We start from the raw sequence: 13,566 nt of genomic DNA, 5'->3' as shown, positions 1-13,566 counted from the left end.
CCTTTAGATTTTTGAGACCCAAGTGGATGATTTTGCATTTTTTGGATTAAACTGTAGTTGCCATGCTCCTGCCCATTCATCTAGTCTACCTAGATCATCAATCATTTGTTTTACCCCTCCTGGTGTGTCTACCCTGTTGCATACCTTTGTTTCACCTGCATAAAAGGTATACTTTCTGTTCAATACCATTTGCAATGTCACCAATAAAGATATTAAAAAGCACTGGTCCAAGTATAAATGCCTGAAATACACTCATAACATTATTCTCATGTGAATGCAATCCATTAACTCCAACTTTCTGTTTCTATCCTGCAACCAAGATCTTATCAATTCAACCATCTAGTTGAATGCATAAGAATAGTATCCAATCCCATGCTTTCGGGTTTATTTAGAAGTCTGCAATGTGGGACCGTGTCAAAAGCCTTATTACAGTTTAGATATGCTATATCTACAGGCCCTCCTTTATCTGTTACTTTAGTCACTCAGTCAAAAAAAGTCAATAAGGTTTGTTTGACATGATCTCCCCCTGAATAAATCCATGCTGTTTGGGATCCTGCAAATTGCTGGATTTGAGATAATCTACAACTTTTTATTTTAAGTGTGTTTCCATGTATTTCCCAAATACTGCTGTAAGGCTCACCAGTCGTTGTTGTTGTTGTTTGCGTCTTCCTTGCTTTCACTTTTGTGCAGTGGTACAACATTTGCTCTTTGCCAGTCATCTGAAATTACTCAAGTAGCCAGAGACTGGTCGAATAAGCACCCCTTTAAGCTTTTTTAGTATCCTGCATCATTAAATTTATTCACTTTTAGTTTTGAGAGGGATCTGTCTTCCTTTGTAAATGTATTTATTTAATTTTTCGGATTATCCCCGCAACTTAACTGTGGCCCCTTCCCCTCTTTTTCAGTAGGGAATACTGAGCAAAAATAATTATTTAGATGATCTGCTATTACATTGTCTCCCTCAACAAGACTCCCAGTCTGTTTTTCTCCTTTCACATCTGATTTCCTTCTTAAGACCCATACACACTAAGCGATATTGTTAACAATCTCACTCAGAAAGGGCTTCTGAGCGATATTGCTCACAATATCATCTAGTGTGGACACTCAATATCATTAGTGATGCGCGCTCCCACATCTTAAGGTGAGTACACACGGGTGCAATTTCATGTAAAATCGCTGGCAATATGGTCGCTGAGCGACCATATTGCCAGTGATTTGGATCACTAAATCGCCAGCTGCGCGCTCCCGTGTGCACTGCCTAATGGTCGCTGGTCGCAGGAGCATGCTCCTGCGACCAGCGACTTTCCCCGGCGATCGCTGTGCCGGGAGGTCAGCGCCGGGGAGATCAGCGTTGATCTCCCCAGCCCCGTGCCGCTGCTCCCTCCCTCCTCCCATCAAAGTGAAAGCAGCAGCGTCTGCTGCTGCTCCGCTCCCCCTCCGCCCCGTAGCAGTGTCTCCTTTTCATCGCTGATAAAAAGGAGACACTGAGCAATATGATTGCTGGGGATATATTGCTAGCAATATATCCCCAGCAATCATATTACCCCATGTGTACACAGCATTAATGATGAGTAATATCTACTGAACATGCAGGTCAATTTGGCAATATAGCGGTGGTCAATAATGTTTAGTGTGTTAGGGCAATAACAGACGATACGGACGCAGCCAATAAACTATATTGGCTGCGGTGGTGTAGTGTGTATGGGGCTTTAGTCTTCTTCTGTCAAACAAGATACATCTCTTTGTCTTCATTTTTTTGTGTCTGCTTATACAGGTCCGGCTTCCCTTATCCGTGTATTCCAAAAAATGAAATATTTCCGAAAACCGGGATTTTTCACAATATTTTGGGGGGGGGGGGGGTATTTTGCCCCCCCCCCGCCCCTTTTATCATATATCCCCCCGCTGTCCAAGGTGCCTTCAAGATCCTGTTCAGTAGCACCTCCAGTCCCAGGGGTGCATTGCGTGAGTGTGCAGGCGCGCCGGTGACTTCACCGGCGCACCCGCGCAATGCACCCGTGGGACTGAAAATGCTGCTAAAGAGGATCCTGAAGGCTGCCGTGGACGCCAGAGGACACACATGGCACCACCAGGGGATCAGGCAAGTTTGGGGGTAAAAAATATTCCAAAATTCGGAAAAATTCCATATCCAAAATGCTTGTGAAACCTGTATTTCCCAAAAGCCGCCTTTTTAGCTTGCTACCTCTTTCGTAAACCACACCGGCTTCTTTTTCCTTGTGCTTTACCGACGTCTTTTGATACAAAGTTCTGTTGCCTTTAGTGTTGCACTTTTTCATTTTTACCATCTCTCCTGCCCCCCTTCTGAGTTCCACCACTCTGCCAAAGCATCGCTTACACATTTTCCCATCCCTACAAATTAGTCTTCCTAAAATCTAGGGTAGGAGGGGGAGGGGGCAAACCTGATCATTAGCTAGCGTCCCATCCTGCCAAACTTTTCTCTGCAGGTTCACATCTTTAATGGTGAAGCAATGATCCGGGCGCTACATGTAAGAAGCTAAGGCGCTGGCAGCTAACACCTAAATTATATTCTATAAATGACACACTAATAACCCTCCCTAATAATCACACAGAGGCATTAAAGGAAAAAAAACACACAACTCTTGACATATATATAAAAACAAAAAGTACAATTTAACATTTTTTGCTTTAAACTTCTGTGTGATTAATATATCAGAGATAATTTGAGTCTTTGAAAGTGAATTTGGAAATAAATTAAAAAGAATCTAAAAATAAACAGAGGCTTTCTGCTGGCTGATGTGTCCTTACCGCATCCCCTACAGCAGCCTCGCACCACACAACTCCAGCCAGGCTGCTGTAAGTAGCCTCATATGGTGCATAGAAATCACTGGCGGACGAGTGAGGTAGGGAGGAGGTGTGGGAGGACACAGGAGGATATAATGGGGTACAGCCCCCCCACCCCCCCTCCAACTAATGCAACAGAAGGGAATAATGGATTTAGATTAATACGGCTGATTATACGGTGTGAGACCCGTCCTGTGTGTGTTGGGCTACAATATATATATATATATATATATATATATATATATATATACATACACTATGGTGCTACTGCTCTTCTTTCTGCTGCGTTTGACAATGTTGACCACACTCCTCTCATACAAACACTACACTCCCTAGGTCTTATGATACAGCCCTTTCCTGGTTCTTATCGTACCTATCTGATCGCTCTTTCAGTGTTCGCTTCTCTACCTCCTCTTCACTACCTCTGTCAATTGGAGTTCCACAAGGCTCAGTCTTAGGGCCCCCACACATTAGGCCTACTTGTCCTATGGACAAGTCGGCCCCCAACTTCCCCTGAGCTCCCCCGGCAGCTCTCCGGGGGAGCTTGATAAGATTTGGCACATGATGTGCCATTTTTTGCATGTAATAAATCGGATGCGATTTTCGATTTATCACATGTAAAAATCCGGGGAAGCGGCAGCAGAGGAGGGTCCTGAGCTGCTGGATAGGTAGCTGACAGGGTCAGTTGTAGAGACAGGCAGGGATCGGAGAGCAGGGACCGGTCCACAGGGCAGGCGACAGGGGGGGTCAAGGGGGACAAGTGTGACGGGCCCCAGCAATCTGAATGGCCCCAGGGCTTCCATGCTCTGGCATGGCAGCTGCCTTTACTAGCAGGCCCGTCAGTGACCCTCGCAGCCCGGCCGTCTACTGTGCATCATCTGTGTGTGGCTGAGTCTAACTGACTCACTGTGTGCCACTGCCATCTACGCAGCGCTCAGAGCCGTGTACTCTGTGTGTGCACATGGCCTGGGTCTGCAGTCTCCGTATCTTGTACTTTTACTGAGCATACGTGGGTCTACTGTTCTGCACTCTGCAAACGACCTGCCCTGCCTGCTCGTAGCGCTCGGCTCTCTTTTGTGAAAGTGACAGGCCAGCAGCACGAGGGAGCCAGCAGGAAGTAGCAGTTAGGAGCCAGGCCAGCTGGACTGGGAAAGAGAGAAGTCCACACCTGATGGATTTAGGATTGGGTGGGGGGCCCCAGAAATATCATTGTACAGGGCCCCAAGAATTCTGTTGCCGGCCCTGCCGGTCTGGGGGAGCGGCAGCGGCAGGCTGGGAGCGGGGACCGGTTCAGGAGAGCGGCTGGAGATGTAGCGGCAGACATGGACCGCAGATGCAGAGCAGAGACCGGGGGCACTGTGGGAGAATAGAAACCATCTTATTCAAAAGACTGGGCAGCCGTTGATTGGCTGAGAGCTCAGCCAATCAGCGGCCACTAAGTCTTTTGAATAGGATTTCTTTCTATTCTCCCACCGCGTCCCCGGTCTCTGCTCTGCATCTGCGGACTCAGTCTGCCGCTACATCTCCTGCTGCTCCCCCGGACCGGTCCCTGCTCTCCGAAACCGGCCTGATGTCATACCCTATGCAAATTGGGCAATTTCACTCGATTTCTCGGCCAGATCCTCCAGAATCGGGTGAAATCGCATAGTGTATGGGGGGCTCTAGGTCCTCTGCTTTTCTCAATCTATACCTCATCTCTTGGCAAACTAATCAGCTCTTTCAGATTTCAGTATTACTTAAACACAGAAAATACTCAAATCTATCTATAAACCCCAGAGTTGTCACCAGTGGTCTTGGGCCGAGTCTCTGAATGTCTCTCTGCCATCTCAAACTCAATATTTTCCAAAATGGAAATTACTTATATTCCTACCAGACAAGAACAGTTACCATCCTGATATCTCCATAATGGTTGACAACTCGACAATCTACCCTACCCCACAAGCTCATTGCCTGGGGTCATCCTCGACTCTGAACTGTCCTTTCTTCCGCACATTCAATCTGTCTCCAAATCATGTTACATGCATCTAAAAAACACACAAGACACTACTAAATCTCTTATCCATGCACTCATTATATCCCACATTGATTATTGCAATAGTCTCCTACAGTAACTGGTCTTCCCAAGAACAGACTCTCACCACTGCAATCCATAGTAAATGCTGCTGCTAGGCTGATCTTCCTTGCAAGACGCTCATCGTCTGCTGATCCGCTCTGCCAGTCCCTCCATTGGTTGCCTGTATCTTATCGTATTCAATATAAAACACTTCTACTCGCATATAAAGCTATTAACCATACTGCACCAGCATATATCTCTGCACTTATCACAAAATATCTCCCATCTCGCTCTCTCCGCTCTGCACAAGATCTGCGTCTCTCTTCTCCACGGATCACTAGCTCCCATTCACTATTATAGGACTTTCATCGGGCTGCTCCCACCCTATGGAATGCCCTTCCACGCACAATAAGACTCTCCACTAGCCTCCAAACTTTCAAGCGTTCCCTGAAAACTCCCCTCTTCAGGCAAGCCTATCATATTTAAGTTTTACACGCATAACCCTCTGAGGCACTTATGTATCATATAGCTTCCCTTCTGGAATTGTAACTTAGTGGGAATGCTATGCTATTACTGGTGCCTTTCCTGGTGTTTTCCTCCTATATCCCTATAGATTGTAAGCTTTCAGCAGGGCCCTCCTACATCCAAGTCTATTTGTTGTTACCCAGTTTTTTTTATAACTGTCTACAATTGTAAAGCGCAATGGAATCTGCTGCGCTATATAAGACACTGTAACGGAATCTGCTGCGCTATATAAGACACTGTAACTGAATCTGCTGCGCTCTATAAGAAACTGTAACGGAATCTGCTGCGCTATATAAGACCCTGTAACAGAATCTGCTGCGCTATATAAGACACTGTAACGGAATCTGCTGCGCTCTATAAGAAACTGTAACGGAATCTGCTGCGCTATATAAGACCCTGTAACAGAATCTGCTGCGCTATATAAGACACTGTAACGGAATCTGCTGCGCTATATAAGACGCTGTAACGGAATCTGCTGCGCTATATAACACACTGTAACGGAATCTGCTGCGCTATATAAGACACTGTAACGCATCTGCTGCGCTATATAAGAAACTGTAACGGAATCTGCTGCGCTATATAAGACACTGTAACAGAATCTGCTGCACTATATAAGAAACTGTAACTGAATCTGCTGCGCTATATAAGACACTGTAACGGAATCTGCTGCGCTATATAAGACACTGTAACGGAACCTGCTGCGCTATATAAGAGACTGTAACGGAATCTGCTGCGCTATATAAGACACTGTAACGGAATCTGCTGCGCTATATAAGACACTGTAACGGAATCTGCTGCGCTATATAAGACACTGTAACAGAATCTGCTGCACTATATAAGAAACTGTAACTGAATCTGCTGCGCTATATAAGACACTGTAACGGAATCTGCTGCGCTATATAAGACACTGTAACGGAACCTGCTGCGCTATATAAGAGACTGTAACGGAATCTGCTGCGCTATATAAGACACTGTAACGGAATCTGCTGCGCTATATAAGACGCTGTAACGGAATCTGCTGCACTATATAAGACACTGTAACGGAATCTGCTGCACTATATAAGACACTGTAACGGAATCTGCTGCGCTATATAAGACGCTGTAACGGAATCTGCTGCGCTATATAAGACACTGCAAGTAAATAAATAAATACAGCTGGTGCACAGGTATTATTCAGATAACCTACTGGCTCATGCAGACTAATGCTCTGTGCACATAAATGTCTCTTTACAGAAAGCAGGCTACAAATCATGGAAATATCTGAATTACAATAATCAACAGGGATAAACTTAAACACAGGTCTGGTGTGTTGGTGCTGGGCGCCGTGATCTGCAGCACCTTACCAGTCTGTCAGCCGGATCCTCATCTTCTCACACATAGAAGGGAACTAGGAGGATAGGAGACACCACAGTCACTGACTGTTCACACAGATGTTTCACAGTCCACAGACACAGATATTTAGTAATGCTACAGAAGCTGTGTCACAGACCACAGAAGTGTGTGTGTGTGTGTGTGTGTGTGTGTGTGTGTGTGTGTGTGTGTGTGTGTGTGTGTGTGTGTATGTATATATATATATATATATATATATATATATATTAGTGTCACAGTACAGAGATATGGATAGAGATTTCTGTCAAAGAACACATACATTGATGTATATTACTGTCACAGTACACAGATATGGATATATGTTACTATCAGAGTACACAGACATTGATATATATTACTGTCACAGTACACAGACATGGATATATATTACTGTCACAGTACACAGACATGGATATATGTTACTATCAGAGTACACAGACATGGATATATATTACTGTCACAGTACACAGACATGAATATATATTACTGTCACAGTACACAGACATGAATATATATTACTGTCACAGTACACAGACATGAATATATATTACTGTCACAGTACACAGACATTGATATATACATATATATATCAAACTGTCACAGTACACAGACATGGATATGTGTTAATATCAGAGTACACAGACATGGATATATATTACTGTCACAGGCCACAGATATGGATATATATTACTGTCATAGTACACAGACCTGGATATATATTACTGTCACAGTACACAGATATGGATATATATTACTGTCACAGTACACAGACATATATTACTGTCACAGTATAGAGACATGGATATATATAACTGTCACAGCCCACAACCCCAGCTATGAACCAATCAGAGGTCATACTCACCCTGATGGGTAATGTGATGCTTTGGTTCCATTGTGGGTTTGCATTCTTCTCCAGTATCTTACTAGTAAGCTGCAATGGGGACAGAGACAGTCTTACATCAATCTGTCATCTAATTCCTATGTCCAGTGAGCAGATCATGGTACACGAGGCAATGGTACAGACATTTAAAAGGACAGAATCAGGGGTCATATCAATAAGGCGTATGACAATGAGTATCTACAGCAAGCCCAGCGTATGCTCAGACAGTACATCCGTAGCGCGGAGAGGAGCAGGAGATAAGGACAGCACCACTGGACAGCATAAGAGAGGAGGACAGAGCCGGCCTTAGGCATAGGCCAACTAGGCAATTGCCTAGGGCATTTGTAATGGCTAGGGGCATCAGCAGGTTATGCTGATTAAAATGATATGCAGCATGCCTATATTCTGTGTGTGAGTGAGGCTGTATCTGCATATGAAATAGTGTATTCATGGAAATCACTGTAACATAGCATTCCGTATGCAGGTACAGCCACAGTCGCTCACAGAATATAGGCATGCCGCATATTATTTTAATCATTGGAAACTCCTTGTGTGTGCTGGTCATAACAATGCAAATAAGACGAATTTTCAGCAAAAAAGACACCCAACGTTAGCAGAACTGGCCAGGAGCTGCATGGCCTATTGAGTCAAGATGTATGAGGAAACATCTGTATCCAAGCAGAGGCAGAGGTCACAGTGTTAGCGGCTGTGCGAGTGCTGTCTGCGGGTGGGTTGGCTGTGCAATAGTGTTCGGCATATGTGTAAGGGGCATTATTTGTGTCAAGTATAAACGCATTATTAATGTGCGACATATGTGTAACAGGCATTATGTGTGTCATGTGTATAAGGGCATTAATAATGTGCAACATATGTGTAAGGGGCATTATGTGTGTCATTATGTGTATGAAGGGCATTAATAAAGGTTGGCATAATGTGTAAGGGGCATTATGGTTATAAGGACATTAATAATGTGTGTCATGTGTAAGCGGTATTACTGTGTGGTATTATCAGGGATGCTGAGAGAAAGGGGTAGGGGGTACAAATTACCCAGGCCAAAGTCTGAAGGAAGGGCCCAGTGGGGGCCCCGGGCCCCCTCCCCTTAAGTCAGCAGCAGCTGAAGCTCTTCTCCTCTGCCCAGCACACACTGCTTTGTGCTGGGTTGCAGTGTGGCCATGGAGGTGCTTAAAATACAATATTTTCTCAGGATATAATGTGAATAATGTGAGGAAAAATGTATATAAGGTAAAGTGGTACTACTTTGTGATGTAACGTGAATAAGGGACACCATCGCATGATATAATGTGAATAAAGTTGCACTACTGTGTGACATAATGTGAATTGGGGGTACTATTGTGTGGCCATGCCCCTTCCCAGCAAAAACACACCCCTGTTTGGGCTGTGCACCAAATGTGTGCACTGTTTCTATTTAAAATATTGCGGGTAGGAGCACCAAAATGATGACTGCTATGATGATTGTTGATGGTACTGGGAAAGGGGAGCAGGGTCAGAGGCAGAACTAGTGGCGGTGGTAAGGGGCCCAAACCAAAATCTTGTCTAGGGCGTCATTTAGGCTAGGGCCGGCTCTGGAGGAGGAGCAGGAGATAAGGACAGCACCACTGGACAGCATAAGAGAGGAGGAGCAGGAGATAAGGACAGCACCACTGGACAGCATAAGAGAGGAGGAGCAGGAGATAAGGACAGCACCACTGGACAGCATAAGAGAGGATGGTCAGACAGATATACTATAGAAGCTCATGAGAAGTCTTTCCGGGCGATCACAGACCTACAATCCAGGAAGACCAATCAGGCAACGACTACTGTAGTAAAAGGCATTACTGACATTAAAATGAGCTAATAATCATATCATAAAACTTTGAGAGGCCTTCTCAAAGTTCCATCAGGATTAGAACATCCCTCCCCAGTGACTGGTGAAGGACACCGCTCACACAGAAGCAGTATTATACTTACCAACAGCGGCAGAGTGTTGGATGTTAGTGTAGAGATGGGCTCAGACCAGATAAGAATGTGCGCGTTACATTCAATGGGGCTGAGCTTGTTGAGGTGGGAGTGTTTATATATGGCAGAATGATTGACGGGCAGCACAGACAAATATCAAGGGAGGTTTCCAGTTGACCAGAACCCTACCCCTTACCAACAGTTGGAATCAGGACCATGTTAGCAGTAGCAAATAATAGAAATTTGCTAGAGCTACATTCAGTATGAGGTCTGCTGTGTGTTGAACCAGGGGGATCAGAGAGCAGCTGCCAGCAAGAAGAGACAGGCTGCTTACGTTGAGGTGGGAGAATGTGTACTTCTCAGATCTTTATAATACTGGGTATAATATGTATGTGAGTTTATAATAAGTTGTCCATTTCCTGACTGCTTGTTTATATGAAATAAATAAGTTTGATACAGAAAATGTGTTCTTTAGCCTATCTCCCCTACACTATACTGTAAGACATCCAGGGGCTGATTCCCGTTCACTCGCTGTGAACCAAAATCGGCCCCTGCCCCGATGGTCAGGGTTTGTGCATGTGCAAACCTGGACTGCCATTGGCCTTGGCGATTTACACTGTCACCGGGCGCTTCGCATTGGGAACGGAGGGAGGAGAGGCCAGACGTGGGGTCTTTAACCTCAGTGTGCGCAGCAGTGGTGTCGGCAATCGTTCCCTTATTCACCACCGGACCCGGTGGTCGGGGTCAGACTCCCGATACGTAGATTCAAACGCGTTAGCGGCGTCCATTTCGCAGGCTCTTATCCCTGCGTTATCGGCTGGCTCATGGGCTAGGCGCTCCAGGGCACAGCGAGTGACAGGGGGACTCTCAAACGCGCACACACACACACACACACACACACACACACACACACACTGAAATCCTGTGTTTGCCACTGTTTTTATTACAGTGCTTGGACACGAGGTGATGGACATACTGTACACCAAAGTCCTGTAAGCCATGCAATATAATAATCAGCATCGCCATCTTGTGGTGTTGGCTGGGACTGCATGTCTGTAAGATCCTGGTACAGACCAGTAAGCAGGGAATACATACACAGTGATAACTGACAGCAGTGAGTAAAATAAGAGAGTAGAGGAAAGAAGAAGATAATTATAGACATAGGGGGGTAATCAATGCTGTGGGCGAGCGGCGACAGCGAGCAGAGCTTCCTGCTCGCTGTCACCACTCACCCTGTCAGTATTCAACGCAGCCCCCTCATATGCCAATTCCCCCTCGCTCCATTTTTTGAGCGAGGGGGAATCTGCGTATGCGGCTCCTGAACCAGCGAGACTCGTGGCTAAATACAGCGAGTTTCCTGCATTAGCCGCGGGTCTCGCTGTTTTGGGGAGTTCTCGCCGTCCTGTGATGGCGAGGATTTCCCCAGAACATTGAATAGAGCGAGCGGCCGGCGCGGGGGTTAGACAGGGAGGATCGCTGGTTTTCAGCAATCCTCGCTGTATAACCCCCTCGCAGGCCGCATGGAATACCTGCCATAGAGAAGAAATAGAAGACACATAGAACTGCACTTGGACACGGTGGTTAGTAAGGGAGGAAGGAAGGGGCTGTCGCTAGATCGACACTATGACTGACGACATACAATAGGTCGACCACCAAATGTCGACACGTTTATGTTGACACATGAAATAGGTTGACATGACTAAGTACCACAGGGTCGGAAGGCCGACACAAGCATCAGGTCAACAAATGGGAAGGTCAACAGCCAAATGGTCGACATGAGTTTTTCACATTTTTTTAGCTGACTTATGCCGACATGCAGTATTTCATACCCCACCACCCACCAGAGATTCAATCGTGTGTCATAATACATACCATTTATGAGTCATAGTAAAAAGGGATGCACTAAGCTTCAAAAGTGATCAAATGGAGCCAATCAGCTCCTGCCTGTCATGTCACAGGCTGGGTTTGAAAAATGTCAGGCAGGAGCTGATTGGCTGGCTGTTGATCACTCTCCATTTTATCACTTTGGAAGCTTAGTGCATCTGGCCCTTTGTCTCAGGTGATTTAATTTCAGTTCTTTCAAATGTATTACCTTTCATCCCAGTGGTTACATGCTGATTTCTAATCAGTCTTCTGTGACCTATTTCTCAGCTGATTGTCCCGTTCAATGTATACTATTATTTACCCCTCAGTTTTCCAGCACCCAGAGTCAGAGTTGTTGGAGGGAAGACGGAGACAAGGCAGTGGAGCACGGGACATGGAGTGTGCTAGGGAGGAATACAAAGGCGGAGGGTCCTGCCCGTAATACATACAGCTGGGGAGTGCCAACATCAACCATAACAACCACAAAAACAGATACAGTCACTCTAATCTTATACTATCCACCCTACCAGATGGATTCCTGGTTCTCCCCGCAGGACACACACCTATAGTTAGTCTGAGGATAGGATGGGATCAGAGGAGGCAGCAGAGGAGGAGCTGCAGCACAGTTCAAAATTCAAATAGGGGAGACACACGCACTGCCACCAACTGCCATTCCAAACTGACTCCCTGTCAGTGGGTGTGGCTTCCCTATTTGAATTCTGGATTGTGCTGTAGCCACTCCTCTGGAGCCGCCAAGGGATAGGACACAGAAACCGTTGAGCAGAACAAATCCATGAAAGAAGCCCATTACTATAATAAGGTCAATATAAAATATACAATCACGCACAGTCGTAATCCAGAACACAGTGTTTTACATATAGTAACCCCACAAATTTCACTTACCATTTTTCCTGCAAAACTGACTTCTACAAAAGGGTCGACCAGATTTTTCTTATTGCTGTCAATTCCAAAGATCTGCTTGACGTTGTCTAAAATAGCATCATCCACTGAGGTGTGAAATAAAGAGGGGGGTAGTTCAGTAACCAGCCGTCGCTCATCTCATGGAGAATGACACACACAGATCTGTGCTATGGCTATTGGTCAGCTAGCGAACAGCAGCCACCCCCACTCTCTGCGTCCATACCCCCTCATACCCCAATGACTCACTCTGGGGCAGATCCTCAGCTCGGAAGACTCTGAGTGTGAGATGAGCCCCTCGCAGAGACACCCCAGCCGGACGCAGCAGGTTCCCCTCAATGTCTTCCTTGTCCTCTACTGATTCTTTCTTCTCCACCTGCAGATAAAATAAAATCAATGGCAGTACCTCTGGGGGGGGGGGGGGGGGGAGATATTTATATAGCTGTGACATCACCGGCACACAGTTTACAAATGACATCACTGCATACAACACTCACATTTGACAGGACATTTCTGAAACAGCAAAACTGATTATGCCAAACCACAGACCAGCATCAAATTCAGTAACAGCCTCATTGTAACCAACATTCATGACAAAAGTTTGGAGAAACAATTGCACAAGTCTACTTCATCAGGGTTATAAGTGGAGGAGATCACACCCATTGTGAGCATGACTTGGGCATGTAGAGGGTCCAGGTATTACGGTACAGTAAACCGGATGTGGTTATGGTAGATCCTGAGCTGGTATACAGTTACAGTGACCTGCATGGGATAACGGATGTGGTTACGGTAGATCCTGAGCTGGTATACAGTTACAGTGACTTGCATGGGATAACGGATGTGGTACCAGTACATCCTCAGCTGGTATGCAGTTACAGTGACCTGCATGGTGCATTGGAATGCAGAGTGTCCAGGTATTCCAGTACGGTGTAATGGATGTGCTTACGGTAGATCCTGAGCCGTATTCCAGTACAGTACCAGTACCAGTATTCCAGTACAGTGTAATGGATGTGGTTACGGTACAGTAGATCCTGAGCTGGTATGCAGTTACAGTGATCTGCATGGTGCAGTTGAATGCAGAGTGTCCAGGTATTCCAGTACGGTGTAATGGATGTGGTTACAGTAGATCCTGAGCCAGTGTCCAGGTATTCCAGTACGGTGTAATGGATGTGGTTACAGTAGA

General features: G+C 45.7%; 1 protein-coding gene across 9 annotated transcripts in view; it reads right to left on the bottom strand.

The window, feature by feature from the left end:
* DYSF (dysferlin) overlaps positions 1 to 13,566 on the bottom strand; it is a 248,303-nt gene that overhangs the window by 174,487 nt on the left and 60,250 nt on the right. For all 9 annotated transcript variants that reach the window (XM_083187755.1, XM_083188146.1, XM_083187910.1 and 6 more), the window contains exons 12-15: positions 12,633 to 12,759; positions 12,369 to 12,472; positions 7,629 to 7,697; positions 6,742 to 6,785 (exon numbers count right to left, since the gene is read on the bottom strand). In XM_083187755.1, the coding sequence (XP_083043881.1) occupies positions 6,742 to 6,785; positions 7,629 to 7,697; positions 12,369 to 12,472; positions 12,633 to 12,759 (344 nt within the window). The remainder of the gene's footprint in view (positions 1 to 6,741; positions 6,786 to 7,628; positions 7,698 to 12,368; positions 12,473 to 12,632; positions 12,760 to 13,566) is intronic.

The sequence above is a fragment of the Crinia signifera genome, chromosome 1, assembly GCF_055691185.1.
Source record: "Crinia signifera chromosome 1, ASM5569118v1, whole genome shotgun sequence".
Lineage (NCBI taxonomy): Eukaryota > Metazoa > Chordata > Amphibia > Anura > Myobatrachidae > Crinia > Crinia signifera.
The sequence above is the reverse complement of the archived record's forward strand: the minus strand, read 5'-3'. Positions and strand labels throughout refer to the sequence as shown.